At 43.9% G+C, this 27,035-nt stretch overlaps 1 protein-coding gene across 3 annotated transcripts; it reads right to left on the reverse strand.

Moving 5' to 3' along the window:
- Positions 1-369: 369 nt before the first annotated feature.
- pcdh10b (protocadherin 10b) lies at positions 370-19,316 on the reverse strand. 3 transcript variants are annotated; one of them, XM_024382939.2, is made up of 5 exons: positions 16,455-19,316; positions 15,167-15,225; positions 14,691-14,797; positions 5,781-6,137; positions 370-2,803 (listed from the first exon to the last, which is right to left on the reverse strand). In XM_024382939.2, exons 1-5 carry the CDS (start codon positions 18,789-18,791, stop codon positions 2,784-2,786), a joined length of 2,880 nt encoding a protein of 959 aa, XP_024238707.1. In that variant the 5' UTR covers positions 18,792-19,316; the 3' UTR covers positions 370-2,783. The 3 variants fall into 3 exon arrangements, with proteins under 3 accessions (XP_024238707.1, XP_024238706.1, XP_024238705.1); XM_024382938.2 differs by having other exon boundaries at positions 5,980-6,137; positions 16,290-19,316; XM_024382937.2 differs by having other exon boundaries at positions 16,290-19,315.
- Positions 19,317-27,035: the final 7,719 nt, after the last annotated feature.

A 27,035-nucleotide genomic window follows, 5' to 3' on the forward strand; every position in this document is an offset into this window, starting at 1 on the left:
TCTCTCTCTCTCTCTCTCTGTTTCTACCTCTCTCTGTGTTCCTCTCTCCCTCTCTCCCTTTCTAAATCTTCTGTCCTGTTTTGGAAATTGTAAGTCATTTATTTTTGTTCTTTAAATTAGATTTCATTATACTCTAATGCTTTTTTTTTTCATTTGGAGCCTTGTGTTCATAAATACATGCGGAAATGAAGACTTTTGGAAAACGAGATTAACCTGAGTGACTGAGGTCAAGTATAATGGGTTCCGTTTAGGAAGAAAGTAGACATGATTATACCGCATATGTTCGTCAAAGTGTCCTGCTAAATCTAAGCAGAACAGAGCTGATAGAGTTCTGCCCTCGTTATGCTGGAATAAAGGATAGTCAAGAGGCAGATTTCAACTCATTTTATTTACATTTATTCTACATGTAGATTTCCAATTGTTACTTAAGACTTGAATAAATATGAACTCAGTCAAGATGTCGTTCATGTTATGTTTTTTGATGTAGACTGTGAGCCAAAGATTAATATAGATTTTAATACCTCCTGTTTATCAGATTGGAACACATCTCTGGTGGAAAAACATCAATGAATATTCAAACATGTGAGATTATAAAGGATTACATGTCATTATGTCTCTCATTTAGACTCTGCTATTGGTTAGTCACCATCTGTGGCTAATATCTTATTCCACCTTGTTTATGTGTCGTTACTGCCACTTCAGGAAGATTACACATGTACTGTATAATTGAAGGCAGAAGTTTAATCTTAAACACTTGTTCTGTGTGAAAAGAATAGATTAAAAAAACATGTCATTTTTTTTTAAACAAGATTTTAGCAAGGAAACGCACCAGACTGACAAACGACTGAAAGAAGCATGTGGCCACAGTGTGTTAGTTAACATATGCCATCATTGTGTGGCCTATATAGGCATTTCTCACCACTCACATATAAACATAGATTTTCTATGATTTCTCTTTAGCGGTTGTCAGAATGGGGAACTCCGTTGAAAGCTGAAGAACGTGGGTGTCCAATTGAGACCTGTAATCTTCCAGAGCTGCGGCATGTATTCCATAACCCAACTGCCTGGAGTCTTTCTGTGCATCCTTCCTCCATTCAGACGCTGTCAAAAAGCCTCCCTCGAAAAAAGAACATGTCCTTACCGTGTATCTGTCACCAGATGGAAGGAATCACAAGGGGTGTATGTAAAATCAAGAGTAATAGAGAATGTGAAAACAACCTCACCATATCCTATAAAACAGGTGACACTTTACAGAGTCAAATATGAATTGAAATGATCTAAGGGCGCTGACATACAATAGATATACATTGGGACTAGAGGTCAGGATATCAGACATTCCCTTCGCTGTGATTGGATGTAAACCCGCCCAAGTTATCGAAAATCAAACAACATGAGACAAACCGTACATTTCTCATTTTTTGATTTATTGTTGGCATAATGGTGTGTGTGAGAGTCTGTGTATGTGAGTGTGTGTGAGAGTCTGTGTATGTGAGTGAGTGTATGTGAGTGAGTGTATGTGCACATATTTGATTTTGCACTGCAAGTGCACAACACCTTTCATTATATGGCCACTTTTTGTTTTGTTCTTTTTAATTGACCCTTTTTTTTTGGTTACAATAACACAGAATTACCATGGAATTCAATCTAAATTATTACCGCCTTTAATTTTATTTATAGACATGAGTTTCAACTTTCAATATCCCCCCAAAAAAAAAGAAAGAAATCAAACCGGATGAAAACGATCACGCGGCAGACAAGGCTGTTGTGTTTTCATGGTAAAGAACACCCCCAACCTGTTAGATCGTCCCAAGCCTTCTACAGCACTTTAAGCAGCTTATGGACCTCTGTCTACACAGAATAGAAAACCCACCAAATGGATAGCACACCTTCAGAAAAAGTATATATTGATAGATTTATATATAGATTTATATGCATTTTGAAGCTTTTCAAAAGAGTACATTAAACACTTCTCACATGATATAAACTACTAAACAGCTCAGAATTCAAAGGTGAAGCCCATCACTGTTCAGATCCACTATGTGATGGGAAAAAAAAGAATAAAAAGAAACAGAACATGAAAATTCATAATCCAGCTCACAATCTTTCCTTATAAAGTTGAAGTACTTTAGATCTGAGGAGAAGACACCTGACCACACAAACTGAATAGAAAAACAGTCAAGTCTAAAACAGTGGTATTGCATTTAAAATGCACAAAGATCTCCTGTACAACTGGCTTCTGCTGTGAGTATAAACATCTAAAGGGCTCAGTGACGTTGACGTTCCTTTTCCAATTGGTTTTTCATTTTTGTCATTTTTTGTTGTTGTTCTTTTTTTATTTTATTTTATTTTATTTGTTAAAGATGTACATTAGTGCTGTAAACAGGCACACATAGATTGGAGAGGAGGGATCCTCGTCCTCCTCCTCTTCCTTCTCCCCCCTCTATTAGTTGTGTTTTCAACTCTGTCTCAGTCCTGCTGAGAGCGGTGGGGTCCACGTGCAGAGCCGTCTGTCTGTCCGTCTCCTGACCCTGTCTCTCTGTCTGTCCCCACCACTTCCAACCCCTCCAGAGTCCAAAAGGTAGTAGTTTCCAAGGCCGGCAGTGTTCCAAGAGAATTCCGGAGGGAATGTTGTCCACAGAGTTCCATGTTACGTAGGGGGAATGTCAGTCAGACGTGGAACAGTTAAGGAGATGGAGTCTGGAACTTGATGCTCTTTTTAGTTTTTGTTGTTTTGACTGATTGTGCAAAGTCATACGGTCTCTGGTATGTCCACGCGAAAGGAGCTAGCAAACCCCTTTCCTCGCTGCAAGAAGAGAACACATGCTGGTTAGGGATCAAGTTTGTCTGAGAGAGAAAAGAAAAACAGACAATGCATCTAGAGGAACCTTCATTTATTTACTCAGTGTTGTAAGACAGTCAAGAAAACAAGGTTAGGAAGGTTAGGAAGCCCTTCATCCGTTCTCTTCTGGAACCATTTATATCCACACTGTGAAATCTCTCATTGATAATGCGTGTGAATATGGGTCTGTGTCTCTGAGAATGTTTCTTGCTCAATTTATTTAGGACAGCAACAATGGGCCTTAAATCAAATGGGCCACGGCCAACATGGAAACAAATGGAGCTCCCCGTCCGCCCACACCCCTTACCCCCAACACCCCCCTCTCCCCCTTCCCCATGACAGCTCAACAATCTCCCAGCTAGCAGCAGCTCTATGTCATCACTGTTTGATTAGGGTAATGACCGACCGCTGTCTCTGGCTACAAGGGGCTCTGTGTCTCCAGATGACTTTATCAGATTAGGGGAAAGGCACAGTCTCTTAGTATCATGAGGATTACACCCCCTTCCAGACTCCAATCCAAAATAAGACACAGCCTCTTAGTATCATGGGGACACCCCATCTTTTCCCCACCCACCCTTCCAGACTCCCCTCCGAAATAAGACACAGACTCTTAGTATCATGAGGACACCGCCCCATCCCCCTCTTCTTCCCCCTTCCAGACCCCCTGCCAGACATCCCCTAAATAAGGAATGTATTGTGGTGATTAGCTCTACGCCCATGTGTAGTCGCTGAGACAGAGAGGAGAAGAATAGGGGTTGAGACTGAGGGTCTATTGTAATTGACAAGAATTAAGGAGAATTTCAAGAGATTCTCGAGAGGTATCGATTTTCGAGAGCCATTAATGTAATGTAAAAGAGCGTATTTTTCTCACGTCTCGAAAGATACCTCCGGAGGTCACGCACAACACTTGCCCAACAGTTGCCCCCTCTATGCAGGACAATGTCAACAGAATTGTTTCATTGAGCCCAACATTCATATGGTAAAAATATTAATAGCAGAGCAAGGTTTTTGAAACAGTTGAAATGTATAAACATTGTCCTTATATTTGAGACTTGTTTTATAGATATTTTTTCCTGAAATGGCAGTAGCCTATTACATTCTAAGGAAATGGAGTCTGGAATTTGAGGCTCCCAAGTGGCGCAGCGGTCTAAGGCACTGCATCTCAGTGCTTGAGGCATCACTACAGACCCTGGTTCGATTTGAGGCTGTATCACAACTGGCCGTGATTTGGAGTCCCATAGGGCGGTGCACAATTGGCCCAGCGTCATCCGGGTTAGGGTTTGGCTGGGGCAGGCTGTCATTGTAAATAATGATTTGTTCTTAACTGACTTGCCTAGTTAAATAAAGTTTAAATAAATACATTCTGAAAATGTCGCTGTATCTTTAAGAAAGGGAGTTTTCCCCTTGGTTGCTCTGAGCCATCATCCAGGCAAGAAGAATGCAGCAAGAAACTGATCAACTCACCAGAGGAATTATCAACATTTTCAGTTGCAATTTTGGGTTTACCTCATATAATGACTTCCACGATATTGATCAAATGAAGCCTGGTTTGTTCTGATGTAACTTTTAAATGCTGAAACTGTACTTGTGTGTGTGTGTGTATATATATATGAGAGAGGTAAACATTCATGTTTGATATGTTAGCTAATGTTACTAGCGATCATAGCTAGCTAGCTGTGTTATTGTCTTGCAAGCTACATTTAGCTCATGCGTGTACCAACGAGCAAATGGTTGCATTATTCAATTAAGTGATACGGTTCGATGGCATTATTCAAGAGTGTAGATAGTATGTTATAGAGGAAAAGATGCTTGCATTGTTGAATAGCTTGCAAGCTTCCTGGCTAGTCAGTAGCTACTATGATACTGATCATTACGGTAGATGTGGAGCTGCAGAGCAACAATGTCACATTGCCAGCCAGAACAAAAGGTAAGGCAAGGATGTCATGTCAATTGAAACGTTTATGTACATATTATGTAACTTGTACATCTCATCACACTGCCTCTCCTTAAATGTTTGTCAATGAGAATAGCCTCTGAGAGAGGAAGACGACATCTTTATCTTTATGGAGTCTCTACCTCATCTGTATTCATCAGAGGTAGTGCCCCATGCTGCGGCTGGGAATTACAGTGGTAGGGGAGACTCCAGCAGTTTGAGAATTCTTCTAGCAAGTTCTGATGAGCGGTGAACGAACGTGCAACTCTTAAGGCAGTGCTGACAAAATTATAATGAAGCATTATCACCAAATTGCAGTGATGAGGATGTCTCTCTTTGTGCCCTTTGAAAAGGGAGTTTGGAAACAGAAATCCCCCATGGAAATGTGCCTCCTCCTTCCTCTGCTTTCCCTGATTATCTGAAACGGTTTTGATCCTAGGAGCTAGAGCAATACCGTCAGAAGAAAAGGAGCGAGAGGGTAATCTCTTAGCCTCTATTCTTTTCAGCAGATTAAAAACACTCCTTTTTTCATTCCCTTTCGGAGCGAAGGAAGCATCGTGTATATTAACACACCCATCTCCCTATAATGGGACAAATCATCCATCATTTCAACGTCTCGGCGATGTCAAAACTCTCCTATGGATTCCAAACTCTACTCTAATTGATCATGGCACATTCAATTCAAAAGGCACATAGATGGGGCTGCTGCTGTTGGTGGAAGGAGGAAGTGATATGGAAGACTGTGACGGAGGATTAGATCATCACAGATAGAGAGAGCGATAATGAATATGTGTGAAAGGAAGAGAGAGAGTTAGTTAACGACTGTCAAGAGGGTAAATTAGATGGGTCAGCGCACGTGAAAGAATTTCATGGCACTTCCACCCAATGGGGGAAGAAATATAATTTGATTTTTTTTGTATTGTTCAAGTCAATCATCAGATCAGGGTTGGTTGGTTGAGAGAATAGAGTGGGTTAGCTACAGAGCTGCCGTGCAAAGCGGATACTCACTCAAATAGGCAGGTTTGTAAGGCGCTCGCGTGCTAGACAGTAGTGCCTCAAACGCTTTCCTCTCTAACTTGGCTTGGTTGGCGTGGGTGGCATGGTGGTGGCTGAGGTGGAGGTGGTTTTGGTGGTGGTGGCTGAGGGGGGTCTCTTTGCCAAAGGTGGAGAATGACTTATCGCCCGTTTGCTCTTGGCTTTCAAATACCTCAGTGTCGGGCACGGAGTCCATGCCTGGCACGTGCAGGTTGCTGCGGTAGTCTGCTGCCTGGCGCCCGTCGGAGGGCACAAAGGAGGGCATCCAACAGCGGTCGGAGTGTCCCAGTGCCTTGCACTCCTCAGTGCAGTTAGAGAAGAGATCAGTGCCTGGGGAGGGGAACGAGGGAGGAGAGATGGAGAGAGAGAAAAGACAGTTAGAGAAGAGATCAGTGCCTGGGGAGGGGAACGAGGGAGGAGAGATGGAGAGAGAAAAAAGACAGTTAGAGAAGAGATCCGTGCCTGGGGAGGGGAACGAGGGAGGAGAGTTGGAGAGAGAGAAAAGACAGTTAGAGAAGAGATCAGTGCCTGGGGAGGGGAAGGAGGGAGGAGAGATGGAGAGAGAGAAAAGACAGTTAGAGAAGAGATCAGTGCCTGGGGAGGGGAACGAGGGAGGAGAGATGGAGAGAGAGAAAAGACAGAGAAGAGATCCGTGCCTGGGGAGGGGAACGAGGGAGGAGAGATGGAGAGAGAGAAAAGACAGTGGTCATAAAGGTAATAATCAATTAATCTTGAAACACACACACATACACTCACTCACGAACACAAATACGCACAAAGCTGCTGCTGTGCGTGTACGTGCGCGTTCATGTGTAGACTCAGATCTCTAATTCCTTATTGCAGGGTTCTCTTTTTCACCGTACAATATCAAAGGAAACAGCAGCATACGTGGAGAGATAAACTCTCAGCCTCGCAGAACAGCAAACACTGTACTAGAAAGCCCAGCATGCACAGGGAAAGGTCACGAGGTTATCGTCTTCCTCATTCTACCTCATCTTTCTACCGATACACTAAGGAGAGATTCAAATAAAAACAGCCCTTTGTGAAAACCAACCAAAACTGCTAAAACACATTTGCACGACACCAAGTCAATAATCAAGTTTGCCCACGACACCAGAGTTGTAGGCCTGATAACCAACAACGGCGAGTCAGCCTATAGGGAAGAGGTAAGTGAAAGTCAGTAAAACAAGAGGGTTGATTGTTACAGAGGAGGGAACATGCCCCGCTCCACATCAACGGTAGTAGAGAGAGTCAGTAGTTATAATTTCCTCACTGTGGACTTGGACCAACAACATCACCACTCTTGTCAAGAGGTGCCGACAGCATCTCTACTTCCTAAGGCGGCAGAATACATTTGGGATGCCAACCCGTGTCCTCTCCAAATACTTCCACTGCACCATCGAGAGCGTCCTGACCGATTGCATCACGTCCTGGTACGGGAATGAGTCTGTCCACGACCGAATGCCCTCCAGTGGGTGATGAAGACGGCCAAGTGCATCATTGGGACCATGCTCCCACCCATCCAGGATTTACTCAAAATGGTGTCTGAGGAGGGCACGCAGCATCATCAAGGACCCCCACACACCATGTCGGGCAGATGAAATCGGAGCATGAGGTCTGATACCAACAGACTAAGAGACCGTTTCTATCTACAAGCCATCAGACTGAGGAACACATGAACTGGACTGACCACCTACCCTGATTCTCCACACCTTATTAACACACATGCCCTCACTCACTCACTCACTCACTCACGCACACAGACACACACACACACACACACACACACACACACACACACACACATATATATATATATATATATATATATATATATATATACATTCATGCTACATTCACACATCACAACTGCTGCTATCAGACTCCTGTTAGGATTGCTAAATACTGCACAATTTAAACACTTGCCCCCTAATCCCCCTTCCCCAAAACACATGTAAATATTGGACTATAAATTATGCCTGGTGTATTCATGCATTATGTAATGTGTGTGTAGTTTTTATAATATGTTTGCCATTGGGAAATAGAGAAACAGGCTAGAATCATTGAATCATTGCTGTGACCCTCTGTGGTAGTTTCTCACTGTGATATCTCAGCAGGTACGACTGGTCATGCAGAGTGAGAGACGTGTTTAAAACCATTAACACCACACTACTACACTCTCTGAGCTTCCTGTGACCAAGGTATTAGATCATTTAAACCACATGCTCAAAAGTATTGGATTACTTTGGCTGCTCATGTCCTTTCAATCTGTCCATGCAATAACACCAACAAAAAAAGTCAACCCGAGTCCTTCAATGTTCTGTCAAAGAGGAAGTTCATTCTGAGTTCATTCTTCGTGATAGTGCAAGTGAATCCATGAATAGCCCATCGTGGAACACAAAATCGAAAATAATCAGTGTCTGATTCAATTCAGATAGATACTAATATTTTTGCCCTAAGTAAAACCAGGGTATTGCCTAACTTCATCTTTAAAAGTCAATTTGGCGTAGTCCATGTTTTAAGTCATTTGATGTGCGTGTCTGAGTAAAACCCAAACTGCTCCCCAAGAGTATCCTCAGATAATCCTGTGGTACACAGACTGATTAGGCTTCAGACTGTGGTGTGTGTGTGTGTGTGTGTGTGTGTGTGTGTGTGTGTGTGTGTGTGTGTGTGTGTGTGTGTGTGTGTGTGTGTGTGTGTGTGTGTGTGTGTGTGTGTGTGTGTGTGTGTGTGTGTGTGTGTGTGTGTTTCCACAGGTCAGCATGGGGGAATTTGCTTTGTTACAAAGAGGATTAATTTGGCTCGCTAACAGCTTGGAAAAATGCTGAGCTTCCTAACGAGTGAGTTCCTTATTAAATATTAATGAACATCCACAAATACACCATCACATTGAGTGTCAGCACATACACAACAATGAAAGAAAGTTTGTATTATTGAATTATGTATCTACTAATAGACTCCATAGATCATACATTTACTCCTCATTTCAACAAGTGGTACCTGCACTTCTTTAGATATTCACCAAAGCAATGGGACAGTGACCTCTGACCCTGGATAATGAACATATTTCCATATCCAATAATCACAGGAGGAGGCTTGTGAATATCAATCTGTTTCAGATTTGGCATTTAGAATCTGGAGAAGTGATAAGACACAGACTCACTCCGAGAAAAAACGTCTCTGCTAAAACGCCAGATCAAGACATCTTGATATTTCTTGACATTTTAGGAAATTAGATATTCCCTGAGGCAAATTCTCTTCAGAAAAAAATAGGGAAGTACAAAATTGAATAAAATAAAAGAATTGACCTGTCCTCTGTAAAGAATAGACCTGTCCTCAGTAAAGAATTGACCTGTCCTCAGTAAAGAATAGACCTCTCCTCAGTAAAGAATTGACCTGCCCTCAGCAAAGAATAGACCTGTCCTCAGTAAAGAATTGACATGACCTCAGTAAAGAATTGACCTGTCCTCAGTAAAGAATAGACCTGTCCTCAGTAAAGAATTGACCTGCCCTCAGTAAAGAATTGACCTGTCCTCAGTAAAGAATTGACCTGTCCTCAGTAAAGAATTGACCTGTCCTCAGTAAAGAATTGACCTGTCCTCAGTAAAGAATTGACATGACCTCAGTAAAGAATAGACCTGTCCTCAGTAAAGAATTGACCGTAAAGAATTAACCTGCCCTCAGTAAAGAATTGACCTGCCCTCAGTAAAGAATTGACTGTAAAGAATTGACCGTAAAGAATTGACCTGCCCTCAGTAAAGAATTGACCTGCCCTCAGTAAAGAATTGACCTGTCCTCAGTAAAGAATTGACCGTGAAGAATTGACCTGCCCTCAGTAAAGAATTGACTGTAAAGAATTGACCTGCCCTCAGTAAAGAATTGACCTGCCCTCAGTAAAGAATTGACTGTAAAGAATTGACCGTAAAGAATTGACCTGCCCTCAGTAAAGAATTGACTGTAAAGAATTGACCGTAAAGAATTGACCTGCCCTCAGTAAAGAATTGACCTGTCCTCAGTAAAGAATTGACCTGTCCTCAGTAAAGAATTGACCGTAAAGAATTGACCTGCCCTCAGTAAAGAATTGACTGTAAAGAATTGACCTGCCCTCAGTAAAGAATTGACCTGCCCTCAGTAAAGAATTTACCTGCCCTCAGTAAAGAATTGACATGACCTCAGTAAAAAATTGGCCTGCCCCCAGTAAAGAATTGTCCTGCCCTCAGTAAAGAATTGACCTGCCCTCAGTAAAGAATTGACCTTCCCTCAGTAAAGAATTGACCTGCCCTCAGTAAAGAACTGACTTGACCTCAGTAAAGAATTGACCTGCCCTCAGTAAAGAATTGACCTGCCCTCAGTAAAGAATTGACCGTAAAGAATTGACCTGCCCTCAGTAAAGAATTTACCTGCCCTCAGTAAAGAATTTACCGTAAAGAATTGACCTGCCCTCAGTAAAGAATTGACCTGCCCTCAGTAAAGAATTGACCTGCCCTCAGTAAAGAATTGACCGTAAAGAATTGACCTGCCCTCGGTAAAGAATTGACCTGCCCTCAGTAAAGAATTGACCTGCCCTCAGTAAAGAATTGACCCGCCCTCAGTAAAGAATTGACCTGACCTCGGTAAAGAATTGACCTGACCTCGGTAAAGAATTGACCTGCCCTCAGTAAAGAATTGACCTGCCCTCGGTAAAGAATTTACCCACCCTCAGTAAAGAATTGACCTGACCTCAGTAAAGAATTGACCTGACCTCGGTAAAGAATTGACCTGCCCTCAGTAAAGAATTGACCGTAAAGAATTGACCTGCCCTCAGTAAAGAATTGACCTGCCCTCAGTAAAGACCCGCCCTCACTAAAGAATTGACCTGACCTCGGTAAAGAATTGACCTGACCTCGGTAAAGAATTTACCCGCCCTCACTAAAGAATTGACCTGAATTGACCTGACCTCAGTAAAGAATTGACCCTGACCTCGGTAAAGAATTGACCTGCCCTCAGTAAAGAATTGACCTCGGTAAAGAATTGACCTGACCTCGGTAAAGAATTGACCTGCCCTCGGTAAAGAATTGACCTGCCCTCAGTAAAGAATTTACCTGACCTCGGGAAAGAATTGACCTGCCCTCAGTAAAGAATTGACCTGCCCTCAGTAAAGAATAGACCTGCCCTCAGTAAAGAATTAACCTGCCCTCAGTAAAACTGAAAGTTTAATAAAAGTTGTGAACCGAAACCAACAATATTTATTGGCCTTAGTGGTTTAATGATTTTAAGGAACAAACATGAGTCTCCAGTATATCAGTCTGACTTCAATATGTACTGAAAGCACCCATATCCAAACAAAGATAAAGAGAGGGAGAGAGGGATGGGAGAGAGGGAGAGAGAGGGAGAGAGAGAGAGAGATTTCCCTCAGATTACACAGATCCACAAAGATTTCGAAAATAAACCCAATTTTGATAAACACCCATTTCCACTGTGTGTAAAACCACAGTGTGCCATCACAGCAGCAATATTTCTGACCTGTTGCCACAAGAAAAGGGCAACCAGTGAAGAACAAACACCATCGTAAATACAACCCATATTTATGTTTATTTATTTTCCCTTTTGCACTATTTGCACATCGTTACAACACTGTATATAGACATAATATGACATTTGAAATGTATTTATTATTTTGGAACTTTTGTGAGTGTAATGTTTACGTCTATTTCACTTGCATTGGCAATGTAAACATATGTTTTTCCATGCCAATAAAGCCCTTTGAATTGGGGGGGAAGAGAGAGAGAGAAATTCAAATTGTTCGAACGAGAGAGACTGTGTAAATGCACTGACCCCTTACTTTATTGCGTCCTTAATTTGGTCATTGGTATGCAGAGTTCTGAAAATGGATGACAGTTCAGTAAGAATATACAAATAGCATATATTACCATGGTGATAAAGTGAACCATGGGCCTAAGAAGGGATCTGGATGGGGAATGGGAGGATGGAGGGGGAAATAGGGAGGTGGAGGGAGTGCTATCTCCAATGCTCCCAAACAGTAGGGTGACAGTTGATCCATAGTAACCATGATAACAGTCTATATAAGACAGGCTATATCATCTCTGATATCATCACAGTAATTCCACTGCTTAAATCCATCTAATATCAACAAACATTTATTCACCTAAATTATCATCATTGTTTTAGTCTCTAATCACAATCATAGTGCTATAATTAAGCAATAAAGCATGAGAGGTGAGGTATTTGGCCAATGTACCATGGCTAAGGACTGTCCTCTGGATTGGCCATATACCACAAACACCCTTATTGCTATTATAAACTGGTTACCAACATAATTGGAACAGTAAAAAGTATTTTTTTGTCATGCCCATGGTATGCGGTCTGATATACCATGTCATTCAGCCAATCAGCATTCAGGGCTTGAACCACACGGTTTATAATTAAGTTCACCCTCACCTCATTAAACTAAGGAATTGTTCATGAAAATGTTGAATAAAAAGATCAACTGAAACAGAAAAATCCGGAGGTTCTAGCATCTCTGCTTGTCACAAACTCAATTATCACTTTAGCAAATAGCACAGCAGCCAGTTACGTCTAAGTCTCGTGCAAGCAGAACACACTAAAGACCCAGTATAAACGATCCTAATCAAACCAAGACTTAATGCACAGCAATTCATCTGTTTGAAGACAGTAAGTTGTCCGATCATTTCGAAAACAAAGCAACAGTAGCCTATTGCCATAAAACGGTACTCAAAGTCAAAAGCAAAGACAGCAAGTTCACTAAACACCATGCCAGAGAGTCACCACTTAGCATTAGGAGTCCGGTCAAGCCCTGTATGAAGGAAAGAAGGGTTCAACTAAACACCATGCCAGAGAGTCACCACTTAGCATTAGGAGTCCGGTCAAGCCCTGTATGAAGGAAAGAAGGGTTCAACTAAACACCATGCCAGAGAGTCACCACTTAGCATTAGGAGTCCGGTCAAGCCCTGTATGAAGGAAAGAAGGGTTCAACTAAACACCATGCCAGAGAGTCACCACTTAGCATTAGAGAGTCCTGTATGAAGGAAAGAAGGGTCAAGCCCTGTATGAAGGAAAGAAGGGTTCAACTAAACACCATGCCAGAGAGTCACCACTTAGCATTAGGAGTCCGGTCAAGCCCTGTATGAAGGAAAGAAGGGTTCAACTAAACACCATGCCAGAGAGTCACCACTTAGCATTAGGAGTCCGGTCAAGCCCTGTATGAAGGAAAGAAGGGTTCAACTAAACACCATGCCAGAGAGTCACCACTTAGCATTAGGAGTCCAGTCAAGCCAGAGAGTCAAGCCCTGTATGAAGGGAAAGAAGGGTCAACTAAACGCACCGTATGAAGGAAAGAAGGATGAAGGAAAGAAGGGTTCAACTAAACACCATGCCAGAGAGTCACCACTTAGCATTAGGAGTCCGGTCAAGCCCTGTATGAAGGAAAGAAGGGTTCAACTAAACACCATGCCAGAGAGTCACCACTTAGCATTAGGAGTCCGGTCAAGCCCTGTATGAAGGAAAGAAGGGTTCAACTAAAAAGAAAGTATAGCTCCTGTAGTGTCTATATAGAAGTAGCTTGTACTACCTGTCATATGGGCCCTATGGCTCAAATTGAATATGTAACGTGATATAAACTACCTTGCTAAATGACTTGCCTTTTGGTTGAACATTAAAGGGGTTCCATCTGACAAGTGCCTTGTATAACGAACTGGATACATCATACATTTAAAGTGGGCTACATAAAATAGGATGCTTCCCTTTAAACGTCAGTGTATATCCACAGGCTTAAAATAGTGCCATTATTATTTCTAGACGTGGCTCATTTCGCATGCTGTGGGTTCATCCCCAAGGGCAGACCTTGTTGCTTTCCAAAAAACATGGGCATAGACACACACAGACGGGGCTGGGCCAAAGCAATCGCAAGGATGAATGCAGAGATAAGTACATTCAAACCTCAGAAGCCCAATTTAAAAAAAAAACGTATGTGAACCTTTAGGTGGAACAGATAAAACGACGACGTGGACGGAGGAATGCGATCGGGGCGGTGGGGGCTCGGGGCGGTGGGGGCTCGGGGCGGTGGGGGCTCGGGGCGGGAAGGCAGAGCCCAGTCAATGAATGAATCGTTTGTTTGTTTGCGCCCGCAACCAGTTTGGTCCCGTTCCCACATCGCACCGACCAATGACAAGCCGACCGGTCCTCGTTATAAATTCCGTCACGTACCCATCAAGTGGTCTCTAGCATGGATTTAGCAGCGGGCCCTCCCTCATTAACAACCCTGCATATTTACTAACAACAGGATTAAGTTCAGCTGCGCGTCATTGTCCCTCAGAACATTTCCCATGTTCAAAACAATAAAGAGATTGAGCTACAGCCAGGAGAGAGCGAGTTCACAAACACACGACGACTAGAATATAGGCCTACCAAAAACAGCCCATTCTTACAGTAGCCTAAGCAAGAGACGTTTGTATATCACATGCTGGTAGAAAAACACTCAAGCCTATATTTCATAAATCCTAAGCACATTTCCAATATTTGAGATGGTGAGAATGAGTAGGCTATGACACGACTAGCCAGTCGCGAACTCTGAAAGTAGTCGAGATTTGGCAGAGCGCAGTGGGCAGTGAGTCGCTTTCCGTTCAGCACCACAATCGGAAGATAACAGCGCAGTGATACTATAGACACGCAGCATCCGCGGGCGCGGATAACATTCTTAAGGCTATAAATGACTATAGGCCTCGAAACACACCATGATCGATCGATCAGCACCGTGGACAGATACCACGCCTTACAACACTGTCATCGCCCTCTGTAGGGCTTTAAATGAGAAAATAAGAGATCAAATGCCGTGCAACCAGCAAAGAACGAACAAACTCGACTTACCGGCAGAGTGACCTCGATTGGTGGCGTCATGGTCACTGTCGCCTTGCTCGCTGTCACCATGACCACTGTCTTTAGAGCTTACGAGATCCGCTTCTTGGAAAGCCGAACTGACAGATAAGAGAAGGATAGAGAACATTCTTTAATGTATTGAATATAGTGGAAGGCCTATTTTTATTTTCAAACGTACATTAAAATAATAATTATGTTAGAATAAAACATGAATCACTTTTATTTTCACCGTCTTCATCATAATCATCATTCATTCATTATCCTGCACTTCATTATCATCAACATAGACTGAGAGTGCATTCACAGCTGGGCAGCAGCAGAGAGAGTGAATTAACCAGTATTAGGTATTGAGCCATGTTGGCATGGTTGTGGTTTATAGTCTCTCCCCTACGGCATTGAATGGCTACTTTAAAAAAACACTCTCAATCACGTCTGCTGGCAGGGCACCGGGTGCGCATGCTCGTTACCTGTTCACACGCCGAGGTCTGTCCACCAGGTAACTGAGCTCGGCTCGCTGGTGTTTGGTCTGAAAGAGAAGCACGAGACATTTTGAGTTTGGGGCGCGGTGGCATTTTATTATCAAACTATTTTTCCTGAGATTTAAAATACAAAATAACAACAAGAAATCTGGTACATGACATTGATAGTTTTGATATTGACGTTAGATTTGACGTGATTGCTGATGTTCGACAACGAAACGTCTCATATCTATATTTTGAGAAGAGTCGTTTTAAGCCTACTAGCCGACAGCATATATATACCACCAAAGAGAAAAATTAAGTGGTGCACCTATTCAGGCTTGCTGAACTATAGACGGATCTTTGTTCTTGTGCGACTCAGCACGATCGTGACTGGTGTGCGAAATGTGTGTATTCTCACAAGGGACACGGTCATTGCGCATGACAACACACACACACACACGCACGCACGCACACACACACACACACACACACACACACACACACACACACACACACACACACACACACGCACACACACACACACACACACACACACACACACACACACACACACACACACACACACACACACACACACACACACACACACACACACACTCCAGCCTTCAAGCACCCATGCATTATCCTGATGTATTATTATATTACTCCAAATCCATCTTATTTTAAAAGCACAACAAAACCACTTCTGAGCAGAACATAAACATGCAATCATTACTATTCCGATGATAATCTCCCTCGGGACTGCCAACATGTCAGCAACTAGTATTCATCATTTTGGGTTGAATTGTCGTTACGTAAATTAATAGCAAGATATGCAGACTTATGTCTTCGGGGAAATAATACATGTATTTGTGAGGGACTCTACTAAAACAATGGGTGATGCAACATATAGAAAGTTAACATTAATGTCAGGGACACTTACACTAAATGTCCTAATAATGCGGAATGCAGATTATATTTCATATTTTATCCAGATACTAATAGCAGTAGTGAGACTTTTTTTTCTTCAGACAAGCACATGTTGCAGTTATCACACTCTATATCTAATATACGGAGAGCAAGTACATGCTGGGGGTATTGGAGTTTAAAGGTATGAGGGGACTCTTACCTCGCTTGATAAAATGCTGCCGTTTGATATGATGTCAGGCTGCTGGTCAGTGTACCCTGTCACTATGGCCCCGCACGGGTTGTGTTCCGTGTCTGTGCTCCTAGATGGGCTACACGGCTTTAGGAACATGAGGTCGGTTTTGGCCGACTCCGGAGTCAGACATACCTGGTAGCAATAGTTCTGGTTTTGGTGGTGAGAGCCGAAGCTCCCGGACTCTTCCACTGGCACCTGAGCTGTACCGGCCCCGGTGACGTTGGCGCTCTGCACCAGCATTATATCGGACTTGCTGAGCTTTTTCTTGCGGGCTCGCGCATGCCTGCTGCAGCATGTGGCGCACCCGAGGCAGCAATCACTAGTGAGGCACGTGTAGATGTTGAGCTTTTTGTCCTTCTGGCAGCGCACGGCCAGCACGATCATAGCCAGGAGGAAGATGAAGGAGACTGAGCCCAGGGCGATGATGAGGATGAGGGTGAGGTCCAGCGATGTCTCCTTGGACTTGGCGGTGCCTCTCTCCCGATGGTCCTCCACCACACTGTCCACCAGCACCACGAACACACTGGCGGTGGAGGAGAGGGGTGGCTGGCCGTGGTCCCTCACCTCTATCAACAGGTCATACATCTGGTTTGGGTCCCGCTTGGTGGAGACGCGCCGGGCAGTGCGCAATTCTCCTGTCCTCCAGTCCATGCGGAACATGCCGTTCTCGTTCCCCCGCTGGATGCTGTAGGAGAGCCGTGCGTTCTCTCCGTCGTCTGCATCCATGGCGATGATACGGGTTACCAGGTAGCCAGGCTCGGCGGAGCGGGGCAGAGGCTCTCTAGCAGTGCCATTTTTACCAAGAGGAGCAATAACGGAGGGAGGGTTGTCATTCTGGTCCACGATGATTACTTTGACCGTGGCGTTCGAGAAGAGCTCAGGGCTACCTGCATCTTTCGCCTGAACCATGAAAGTGAAGTCTTTTAACTGCTCGTAATCGAATGATCTGAGTGCGTAAAGGTAGCCCGTCTCTTCGTTGATTGACACATATGTTTTCACAGACATACCCTGAATATCGCACTCCATTATGGAGTAACTAATGAGAGCGTTCTGTCCAACATCTGGGTCCAGAGCGGTCACAGCGTGGATATAAGCACCTGGCACATTGTTTTCAGTCACATACACATCATATATGGGCTGCGTAAACGTTGGCGCATTGTCATTTTCATCCGACACTTGCACTTTGATTGATTTACTGGTGGCAAGGGAAGGGGTCCCTGTATCCCTGGCAACTACAGTCACTGAATATGAGTCAGCATTCTCTCTATTTAGGGGTCCATCTGTTACAATGGTGAAATAGTTCCTAAAGGAAGGTTTGAGTTTGAACGGGACGTCACCGAGGATTTCAACGTGAATCTTTCCGTTTTCCTCAGCATCTTTGTCAGTCACGCTCAGCAGGGCTATAACGGTGCCCGGGGCTGCCCTTTCACTCACCGACTCGGTCACTGTGCTGAATGTGATATCAGGAGCATTATCATTTACGTCCATTATTTTCACCAGAACTTTACAGTGCGCGGCCACGGCATTGGGTCCGAGATCTTTCGCCTGAACGAATATTTGATATAAACTGCTCTCCTCAAAATCCACCTCACTGCGCACCTCGATGCGTCCAGTGCGCGCGTCTATGGCGAACAGGTCCTTGACGCGGCTGGAGATGTGGTTACTGAATGAATACACTATCTCCCCATTCTGCCCCTCGTCTAAGTCCGTGGCGTTCAGCTGGATAACGAGGGTCCCCGCCGGTGTGTTCTCCTGAAGACTCACTGAGTACACTGGCTGGTCAAACACGGGCACGTTGTCGTTAGAATCCAGCACTTTGACCACCAGCAGAGCAGTGCCTGTCCGTGGCGGCTGGCCCCCGTCTACTGCAGTCAGCACATACCTGTGGGACGCCTGCTGCTCCCTGTCCAGTGACTTCTCTAGCACCAGTTCTGCGAATTTGTTCCCGTCGGTCTGCGTCTGCACATCCAAGTAGAAGTAGTTATTGGTGGTGATGTCGTATGTGCGCAGCGCATTGGAACCCACGTCCGGATCGAATGCGCTCTCTAGGGGAAACCGGGTACCGGGGACTGCGCTCTCCGAGATCTCTACGGTGATGTCTGTTTCGGGGAAGCTGGGCGGATTGTCATTGATATCCACGACCTCTATCTCCACGCGGAACAGCTCGAGTGGGTTCTCCAAAAACACTTCAAGGTGTAAAAGACAGCTGGCACTCTGCTTGCAGATCTGCTCCCGGTCAATTTTCTCGTTGATGAACAGAATCCCGTTCTCCATGTTCACTTCCAGGTACGGCGTCCGCGAGCTGGGCACAACCTGGAAGCGGCGTGAAGCGATTTTGGTCATGTCCAGTCCCAGGTCCTCGGCGATATTCCCTACGAACGTGCCGTGTCCAGCCTCCTCCGGCACAGAGTAGCGTATCTGCGAGACCACTCCATCCGCGATACACAGCAAAAGGAATAGCACAATCATCGCCAAAGAACAAGTGCACTTGGAGAAAAGAAATATTATCCCTTTTTATTTAAAGCGTCAATTCCCATTACCCTTAGTCCAAGGAAAGTCCCCAAAATGTAGAAGGCTTTTGGATATTTCTTTTCCTTTTAGCAGTCCCGTCAAACATGGACCTTCTTGTTTGTGATATTCAATGCAGGCTTGATTACCCCCAAATCCTGTCTTCACTGCCGAGATCAACAAGCTCTCGGCTGCTTCAGATGCGCCTCGTTACGGCAGCAGTGCACATTCCAATGATGCGGAGTGTTCCTTAATAATAATAGTGAGGAGATGACTCTAAAAGCATAGGCCCAAAATCAATAAAAAATATACAAAAAATCCACGTAATCGATACTTTTTTTACAAGCTTTTTCCAACTATACCAATTCTCAAACAGCCACTGTTATCTGATTTTTTTCTCTCTCTTCTCTCCAGTGATATCTGCTCCGTTTAGCGCACACACTGCAGCGGTCTCCTCTCCCACTATTGAATGCTCTTCACTCAACTATTCGCTTTTTCCGCAGCGCACCTCCCCTACCAGCCAACGGGATCCTCGGACACCCGCTGAGCTCACTCCTGATTGGACGGTTGGGACGTCTGTCTATGCTGGATATCGCTCACTGGGATATGACGCTTCTAGCCCAGTTGCTGGTTCGAGCTGAATACCTGCCTGACGAGGAAGAGACATTTGGAAGAGGGGAGGAGGTTGGGGCTTTATAGTTGTTTACGCGCAGCACATTGAAAGGGTCCTAAATTGTTTTCAACAAAAGCACAATACACAATAGCATTGGCTATTAGGAAAACAATAAAGAGTGGCACACTATGTATAAATTCCCAGAAATATATTAGGCAAACTTCCCAACACATTTCAAGGAGCTTATACTTTCCATAGTGTAGCGACTCTATTTGAATAGCTTTCAGTTTACTCTCCGTTAGTCAGCACCTCTAGGCCTAACTTCTTTTGGGGTGTGGGCAATGCTCATGCCGTTTACTAGCCTAATAAGAAAACAGAACGCAATAATTCATTAGATTATTATCATTGATTGATAGTTTATAGCTGTGTATGCTTCCTGCTAGGCGACGTGTGCAGACTGTTTGTGTGAGGATAATGTATTGACATGTGATATATAGGAAACATGCCGGATATGCGTCAATCATTTATATGCTCACATAATAGTTTTAACCACCACAATGTGAGTATTCCTCATCCAGCAACTTCTCTCTGTAACTGCTCTCACACTGAATCTGGAGATTTGTGTGGAATCTTTCTGAGCCTCTGTCAAAGCAAGGCGTAAACCACAGACCTTACGCGCCCCCTAGCGGCCAGGAGAGAAACATAAAACCAAATCCACCGGTTCGCCCAGAACCAAACAAACCGGACCTATAAATAGTGTCCTACTCTAATTCACGCTCCCCATTGACACTCTCTATATAAAAAGTCATAGGTTATACAACTCGTGTGATGTTGTTTTTGTTGTTGATGATGTGAATATAACTAGGCTAGATTTTTTTTTTTTTATGAAACGAAGATCCCACATCACCGGGAGCTGTCCATGACGTCAGACAGTAACAAAATGCACATTCACAGTAAAGAGACAGAATCGGCTCTGCACAGAATGATTCACACAAAGGTACAATTGATTGGAATTTCATTGGATTCTGACCTTCAACCTTGAATAGCTTTTGGAAAGGTTGACTAGTTAAATAAAGGTTAAATAATCTTTTTTTTTTTAAGTGTGCATTCTCAGATGATTACTGTAGGGATTATTCAATCTAATGAAAATATGAATAAGGCCATATAGATGCTATAGAGTGCAGTATGTACCCTAGTCTGGATGAAGTGAATCCCCTCCTCGTGTTGTTGTAATTGTACTCATCAGAATGTACAAATGCTATGTCTGACATCCAGCTTTAGACTGCCCATTGTGGTAAGTAGTACATTGGCGACACATCACGTATTGTGAAGCATAGATAGGCTACTATTCTGGATGTACTTTTACTTCTAATGGAACAAAATGGATTCATCCCTATACTCTTACACAACAGCCTTTTCCTAGCACTGATCAGAGGGGACTTGATAGATTGCTTGCAGAGTCTGTTCCTCATATAAATGCCTCACAAATGTGTCCTATGAAAACTATTCCTAACCTGGACCTCAGAGGTCTGTGTTTAAATAGGAAAGGAAACAAGAGAAGGATGGTTTTATACATTTTTTACTGGGAAACAGCCAATGAGTTTTTCAGTGTCTCTCTCCAATGGTTTAAGGTTAGGAATGAGACAGGCTAAGCTGATCCTAGATCTGTGCATGTGGGCTGATTCCACCCAGAGCCAAGTGTTCAGTGGGCATGGACTGATGAACACAGGTGATGAGGGGAACCTGTTCAGGCTGCCAGAGAACAACAGCTCCCCCTAGTGATCAACAACGGCACTATACCCTTTCTTCCCATTTAGCACCTCTTCCTTTATTGTCTTTGATCGAAAGAGGAGACGTTTAAGATGTCCTGCGTAGGCTCCAGTAAAGGAACGTACCACACATTGGGAGAATGAGATTGGCTTCAGCAGCCAACTGCCAAGGCAAATCATAATATGCCACAGGAGGGTAAGCATCAGATGCCTCCAAGAGGAGATTTCCTCCTAAAATCAAGTCAGATAAAACCAGAAGAGTCGATCTATCGCGCTGCTTTACTGTTCACTTTGATAGCCAATGGTGAGCGCTACACGGGGAATAGAATCAAGGGTCCATTATTATTTTAAGATTATGGGCAATTACTGATTGAATATTATAATTCTGATTATCTATCAGGAAACAAGGTAAGACCCAAGTACAGACTGTGTGAAGTAACAATGTTTATTACAGCAACAGGGGCAGGCAAACGACAGGTCACTGCAGGCAGGGGTCGATAATCCAGAGTAGTGGGGCAAAGGTACAGGACGGCAGGCAGGCAGGCTCAGATCAGGTCAGGCAGAGGTCGGTAATCCAGTGTAGGGACAACAGTACAGGACGGCAGGCAGGCTCAGGGTCAGGCTCAGGCTCAGGGTCAGGGTCAGGCAGAGGTCAGTAATCCAGAGGTGGAGCAAAGGTACAGGACGGCAAGCAGGCTCAGGGTCAGGGTCAGGGACGGGCAGAGTGGTACAGGCAGGCAGGTACAGGGTCAGGATATGCAAGGGTTAAAAAAAACAGGAGGATGAGAAAAAGAGAGGCTGGGAAAAGACAGGAGCTGACAGGACGGACGCTGGTAAGCCTGACAAACAAGACGTACTGGCAACAAACTAACAGAAAATGCAGCTATAAGTACACAGGGGATAATGGGGGAAAAAAATAGGTGACACCTGGAGGGGGGTGGAGACAAGCAAAAAGACAGGTGAAACAGATCAGGGCGTGACATTATCTCTCTCTCTCTGTTCATAGGAATGAAAGGCAAAGCACCTCTCCTAAAAACAGTGTTTTATATGTCCCAAAATAAACGCAGCTGTATTGCCAATGGCCTCTGCTCAAACCTGAGGATACACTACTGCAGCAGAGAGTGAGGTGATTGTTGGCTCAATGGATATCCACTCCACTGCCATTTGCTGACCTGTTTTGCGTCACCCACTGTGGAAGACACAGTACAGAAACATGCCTTTTTTTTACTGGGAGCCAGTTTATATGGAGTCAGTACATGTGCAGTACTGTAGCTGAGTAGTGTTCAAGCCACCACTCCTTAATGACCACAACATACAACACAATCCACCACTCCTTAATGACCACAACATACAACACAATCCACCACTCCTTAATGACCACAACATACAACACAATCCACCACTCCCTAATGACCACAACAAACAACACAATCCACCACTCCACCACCCTTAATGACCACAACATACAACACAATCCACCACTCCTTAATGACCAACAACAAACAACACAACATACAACCATCCACCACTCCCTACTGACCACAACAAACAACACAATCCACCACTCCCTACTTAATGACCACAACATACAACACAATCCACCACTACCCTACTCCTTAATGACCACAACATACAACACAATCCACCATTCCCTAATGACCACAACAAACAACACAATCCACCACTGACCCCTACTGACCACAACATACAACACAATCCACCACTCCCTACTGACCACAACAAACAACACAATCCACCACTCCCTACTGACCACAACATACAACACAATCCACCACTCCCTACTGACCACAACAAACAACACAATCCACCACTCCCTACTGACCACAACATACAACACAATCCACCACCTACTGACCACAACAAACAACACTACTACCTACTGGCCACAACATACAGTACAACCAGAGAACCACGACACAGGAGAGCTGTATGTGGTTTCAATGTTTGATGGCCATATGTGTCAGTGTCACTCACTCCCTGCCTGTCTGCCTGCCTCTCCTGCTCTCTTCTCTTCAAGCTGAAGCCTCTGTCTCTCTCCCCAGAGGCTCCAGGCCCATATTGGTTTCACACTGTTTGTCTGTCTGGTGGAGGAGGCTTTTAGTCTTCTTCCTCTGGTGTTTGAATGATGCCACAGTGACAGGCACCATTCTGGATGTGTGTGTGTGTGTGTGTGTGTGTGTGTGTGTGTGTGTGTGTGTGTGTGTGTGTGTGTGTGTGTGTGTGTGTGTGTGTGTGTGTGTGTGTGTGTGTGTGTGTGTGTGTGTGTGTGTGTGTGTGTGTGTGTGTGTGTGTGTGTGTGTGTGTGTGAATGGTGAGGGAGGGATAGAATGAGAGAGGGGAAGTGACACAATGAGAAATTGTGATATTTTTTTGACGGTAGTGATTGTTTTAATTCAAAAGGACCCCTTTTAAAAAATTTAAACGGCTCTTCTGGAACCGGAATGTCATCTCCTGTCTGTGAGATGGGTTTGTGAATGTGGCTGTATGAGCGAAGGTGACAGGCGTCTGAAGGAAACTCAGACAAGGCTTTTAGAGTTCCCAGACTATGCAGTTGGTTCCTAGGCCAATATACTGGAGTGACAGTCGTGTTTAATCTCCATGAGGATAGTGTAACGGGGTGGTCGAGTCCTCTCACTTCATATTGGTAGTGCTAAGAGCCTTTTCCACTGGTCCACTGCATACACTAGTGTAACATGAAGATGAGACATTCTTAAAAATGGACTAGTGTTGGCTTGGGTCATCACACACACACACACACACACACACACACACACACACACACACACACACACACACACACACACACACACACACACACACACACACACACACACACACACACACACACACACACACACACACACACTTACTCCCTCACAAACAAATGAATGCAGTCATTATTTAACTATATTGCTGAAAAGGGAAAGAGCTGCATCAAAGGAATAGATTGAAATGAACATCAGGGCTTGTCTAAGGGAGGAGGGCCTTCTTGTAGGTCAAGTAGTCATTTCTGTCCCTATTCTCTCTGCTATTCATCAAGATTAGACTCAAAGAGAGTGAATACAATATTCTCTCCCCACTCAGGTCTCGTCCTAATCACCAGACTCACAGAGGACAAAAAGAGCCAAGGAACACTGTGGCCAACCTCTACTCTCAATTGTGTCCCAAATGACAACCTATTCCCCACATTCCCCTTATGGCCTTTGTCAAAAGGAGTGCTCTATATAGGGAATACAATGCAATTTGGGACGCACATTCATTCTGTGGGCTGTTCTTACAACGCAACAGAACAGAACAGAGGGAGACCTAATATGGACATGTAGTCAGGAACACACAGACAATCAGCTACAGAAACAGAACAAACAACCTTAGAACTGTACGTCACACAGCCCCTGTAGAGTACAAGGTCAAATACATGTAAACACTGTTTTAGAGATTCTAGAGTCTATTATAGAGTCCATTAGCCATTATATGGGACATTCTAGAGCCCATTATTGAGGTCATCATTGCATCCATCATAGAGGCCATCATAGAGCCAATTATAGAGGTCATTATAAAGCCCATTATAGAGGCCACTATAGAGGACATCATAGAGGCCACCATAGAGCCAATTATAGAGGACATCATGGAGGCCATCATAGAGTCCATTATAGAGGCCACCATAGAGCCCATTATAGAGGATATCATAGAGGCCATCATAGAGTCCATTATAGAGGCCACCATAGAGCCCATTATAGAAGCCATCATAGAGGACATCGTAGAGCCCATTATAGAGACCATCATAGAGGACATCATAGAGCCCATTATAGAGCCCATTATAGAGACCATCATAGAGGACATCATAGAGCACATTATAGAGCCCATTATAGAGACCATCATAGAGGACATCATAGAGCACATTATAGAGCCAATTAATGACTGGAGCCAATTAATGACTCTAGACAATGAATAACTGTAGACAATGAATAACTGTAGACAATGAATAACTGTAGCCAATGGAGTTCTTTACATAGTCTTCTGTATTCTAGCTGTGTGACTGACTCACATGTTTAGTGTGCTCTAGATTATCTAATATACTGTTTGTAGGGTGTCCTTGTGCATCTATTCAGAGCACAACGTAATCATACGATTAGTTTACATAGCTCTCTTCATATTTGAAATTATGTTTTTCATTTTCTGTGTTGAATGGGATTTATTAAATGGGCATATTCAATAAGGTTGAATTAAAGTTCTCTTCTCACTGAGTCGTGGCTCTGGACGGCATGGAGGATATTTGATCAGAAGGTAAATAGAATATTTAGAGTGTAGATCATGAATAGGGTCTCATTCTCTTGGCGAGGGTTTAGAATGTAGCCCTCATAAACTAGAGGACGAAATGAGAAGAGAAAAATAAAGATAAATGGTGGAAGAGGTGTGTGAGAGCGAGAGCGAGACAGATGAAGAGCGAAGTGAAAGAATATCAGTCAAACGCCTACAGGACTGACAGTTCCGATAAATCAGATAACAAGAAAACATAAAATCACCATTTCCCAAATGTGAGCTAAAAGCTGGTGTCAAACCCTGATGGGAGGTCTCTGTATCTGACACGGGGTCAGCTTGGTCCTCAGTTATAAATGACTGTACCCCAGCCAGACTGGGACTCCTACTTTTACACGTCCTGGCTACAAGAGGTAGTGTACTCCTCATCCTGACATTTCTCCACTTGAGTCGCCGATTAGGTAGCTTTTCGGTGGCTGAGAACGTTTCAGGAGGGAGGTCACGTGTGTTTGCGAGGCAGAAGTCCCAGGTTCTAGTCTTTGGAACTGGATTGGGAGGTAGTGGTGTAGGAGGAAGCTAAGGAAGCACAGTGACGTTCACCACAATAGCATCCACAAAAGTGGGGACTATTGATAGGTTGCTTAGTAACCAAACAATGTGTCGAGTATTTTTTTATTTTTTTATCTACCATTCTGTGGAAACTAGATGCGAAAGATACACTGAAATCATTACTTACAATTACATTGAACTGTGCAGGGAAAGGAATGGCTGCTGTTGTTCGATATTTACATTTCTGTTTCGACCAGTCTTAATAAGGCCATGTTGAGAACATGTACTGTTCTGTTCCATATACAAGAGCATGTTTTCTGCTATAATTATTGTGAGGCTTTGTTGTTTTAATTTATTCTTAGGCATCATTTGTCATTTGAGGCTGTTGTCAGGTATTGTGGCTGTCCCAGGGGCAAGGGAGGAGTCCAAATTGCCTTCCTTAATTGAGTTACCTCATACATTGCAGACATGTCCCATCTATCCCACCATTTTACCATTGCCTCCTTTCCTCCCCCTCTCATCCCTCACCTCGCCCGGGCTTGGCAATTTGGTTTGTCAACTGTTGATGTCCTCATTTTCATGTCAAGCCATTCTAGCAGCACAAACACTTCCAATTCCATTCAGAGGCAGAGAGAGAGAGAGGCAGAGCGAGAGAGAGAGAGAGAGAGAGAGAGAGAGAGAGACAGAATAACCTTGACCTCCAGGCCCAAGGAGACAGTGTGCTAAAATTGCATCCTTGTCTCAACAGGACCCAAACTCATAGATGCATTTTCAAGCCCCCATGCTAGTCCATATATTGTTGAGGACAATACAAAAATCCAAACACAAGCACTCACATGCACGCTCACATGCACTCACACACAACCAGGCTAGCACACAACGTTCTCAGAGCTTGGTGAGAGTGTGGTTGTCTTATGGTTATTTAGCATACAACCTTCCCACAACGTTCTGGGAATGGTGCAGGATGGTTTCTTGGCCTCGGTGGATTCTCCAAAT

The sequence above is a fragment of the Oncorhynchus tshawytscha genome, linkage group LG21, assembly GCF_018296145.1.
Source record: "Oncorhynchus tshawytscha isolate Ot180627B linkage group LG21, Otsh_v2.0, whole genome shotgun sequence".
In the NCBI taxonomy this organism is placed as follows: Eukaryota; Metazoa; Chordata; class Actinopteri; order Salmoniformes; family Salmonidae; genus Oncorhynchus; species Oncorhynchus tshawytscha.

Excerpts from the sequence above, each read along its gene's own strand:
- pcdh10b (XM_024382937.2), bottom strand. The coding sequence starts at position 18,791 with ATGATTGTGCTATTCCTTTTGCTGTGTATCGCGGATGGAGTGGTCTCG. Across the intron at positions 6,138-14,690 it reads CAATCGAGGTCACTCTGCCG|GCACTGATCTCTTCTCTAAC; the intron begins GTAAGTCGAGTT and ends TCCCCTCCCCAG. Across the intron at positions 2,804-5,780 it reads TTACAAACCTGCCTATTTGA|CGAGGAAAGGGGTTTGCTAG; the intron begins GTGAGTATCCGC and ends CTCTTCTTGCAG.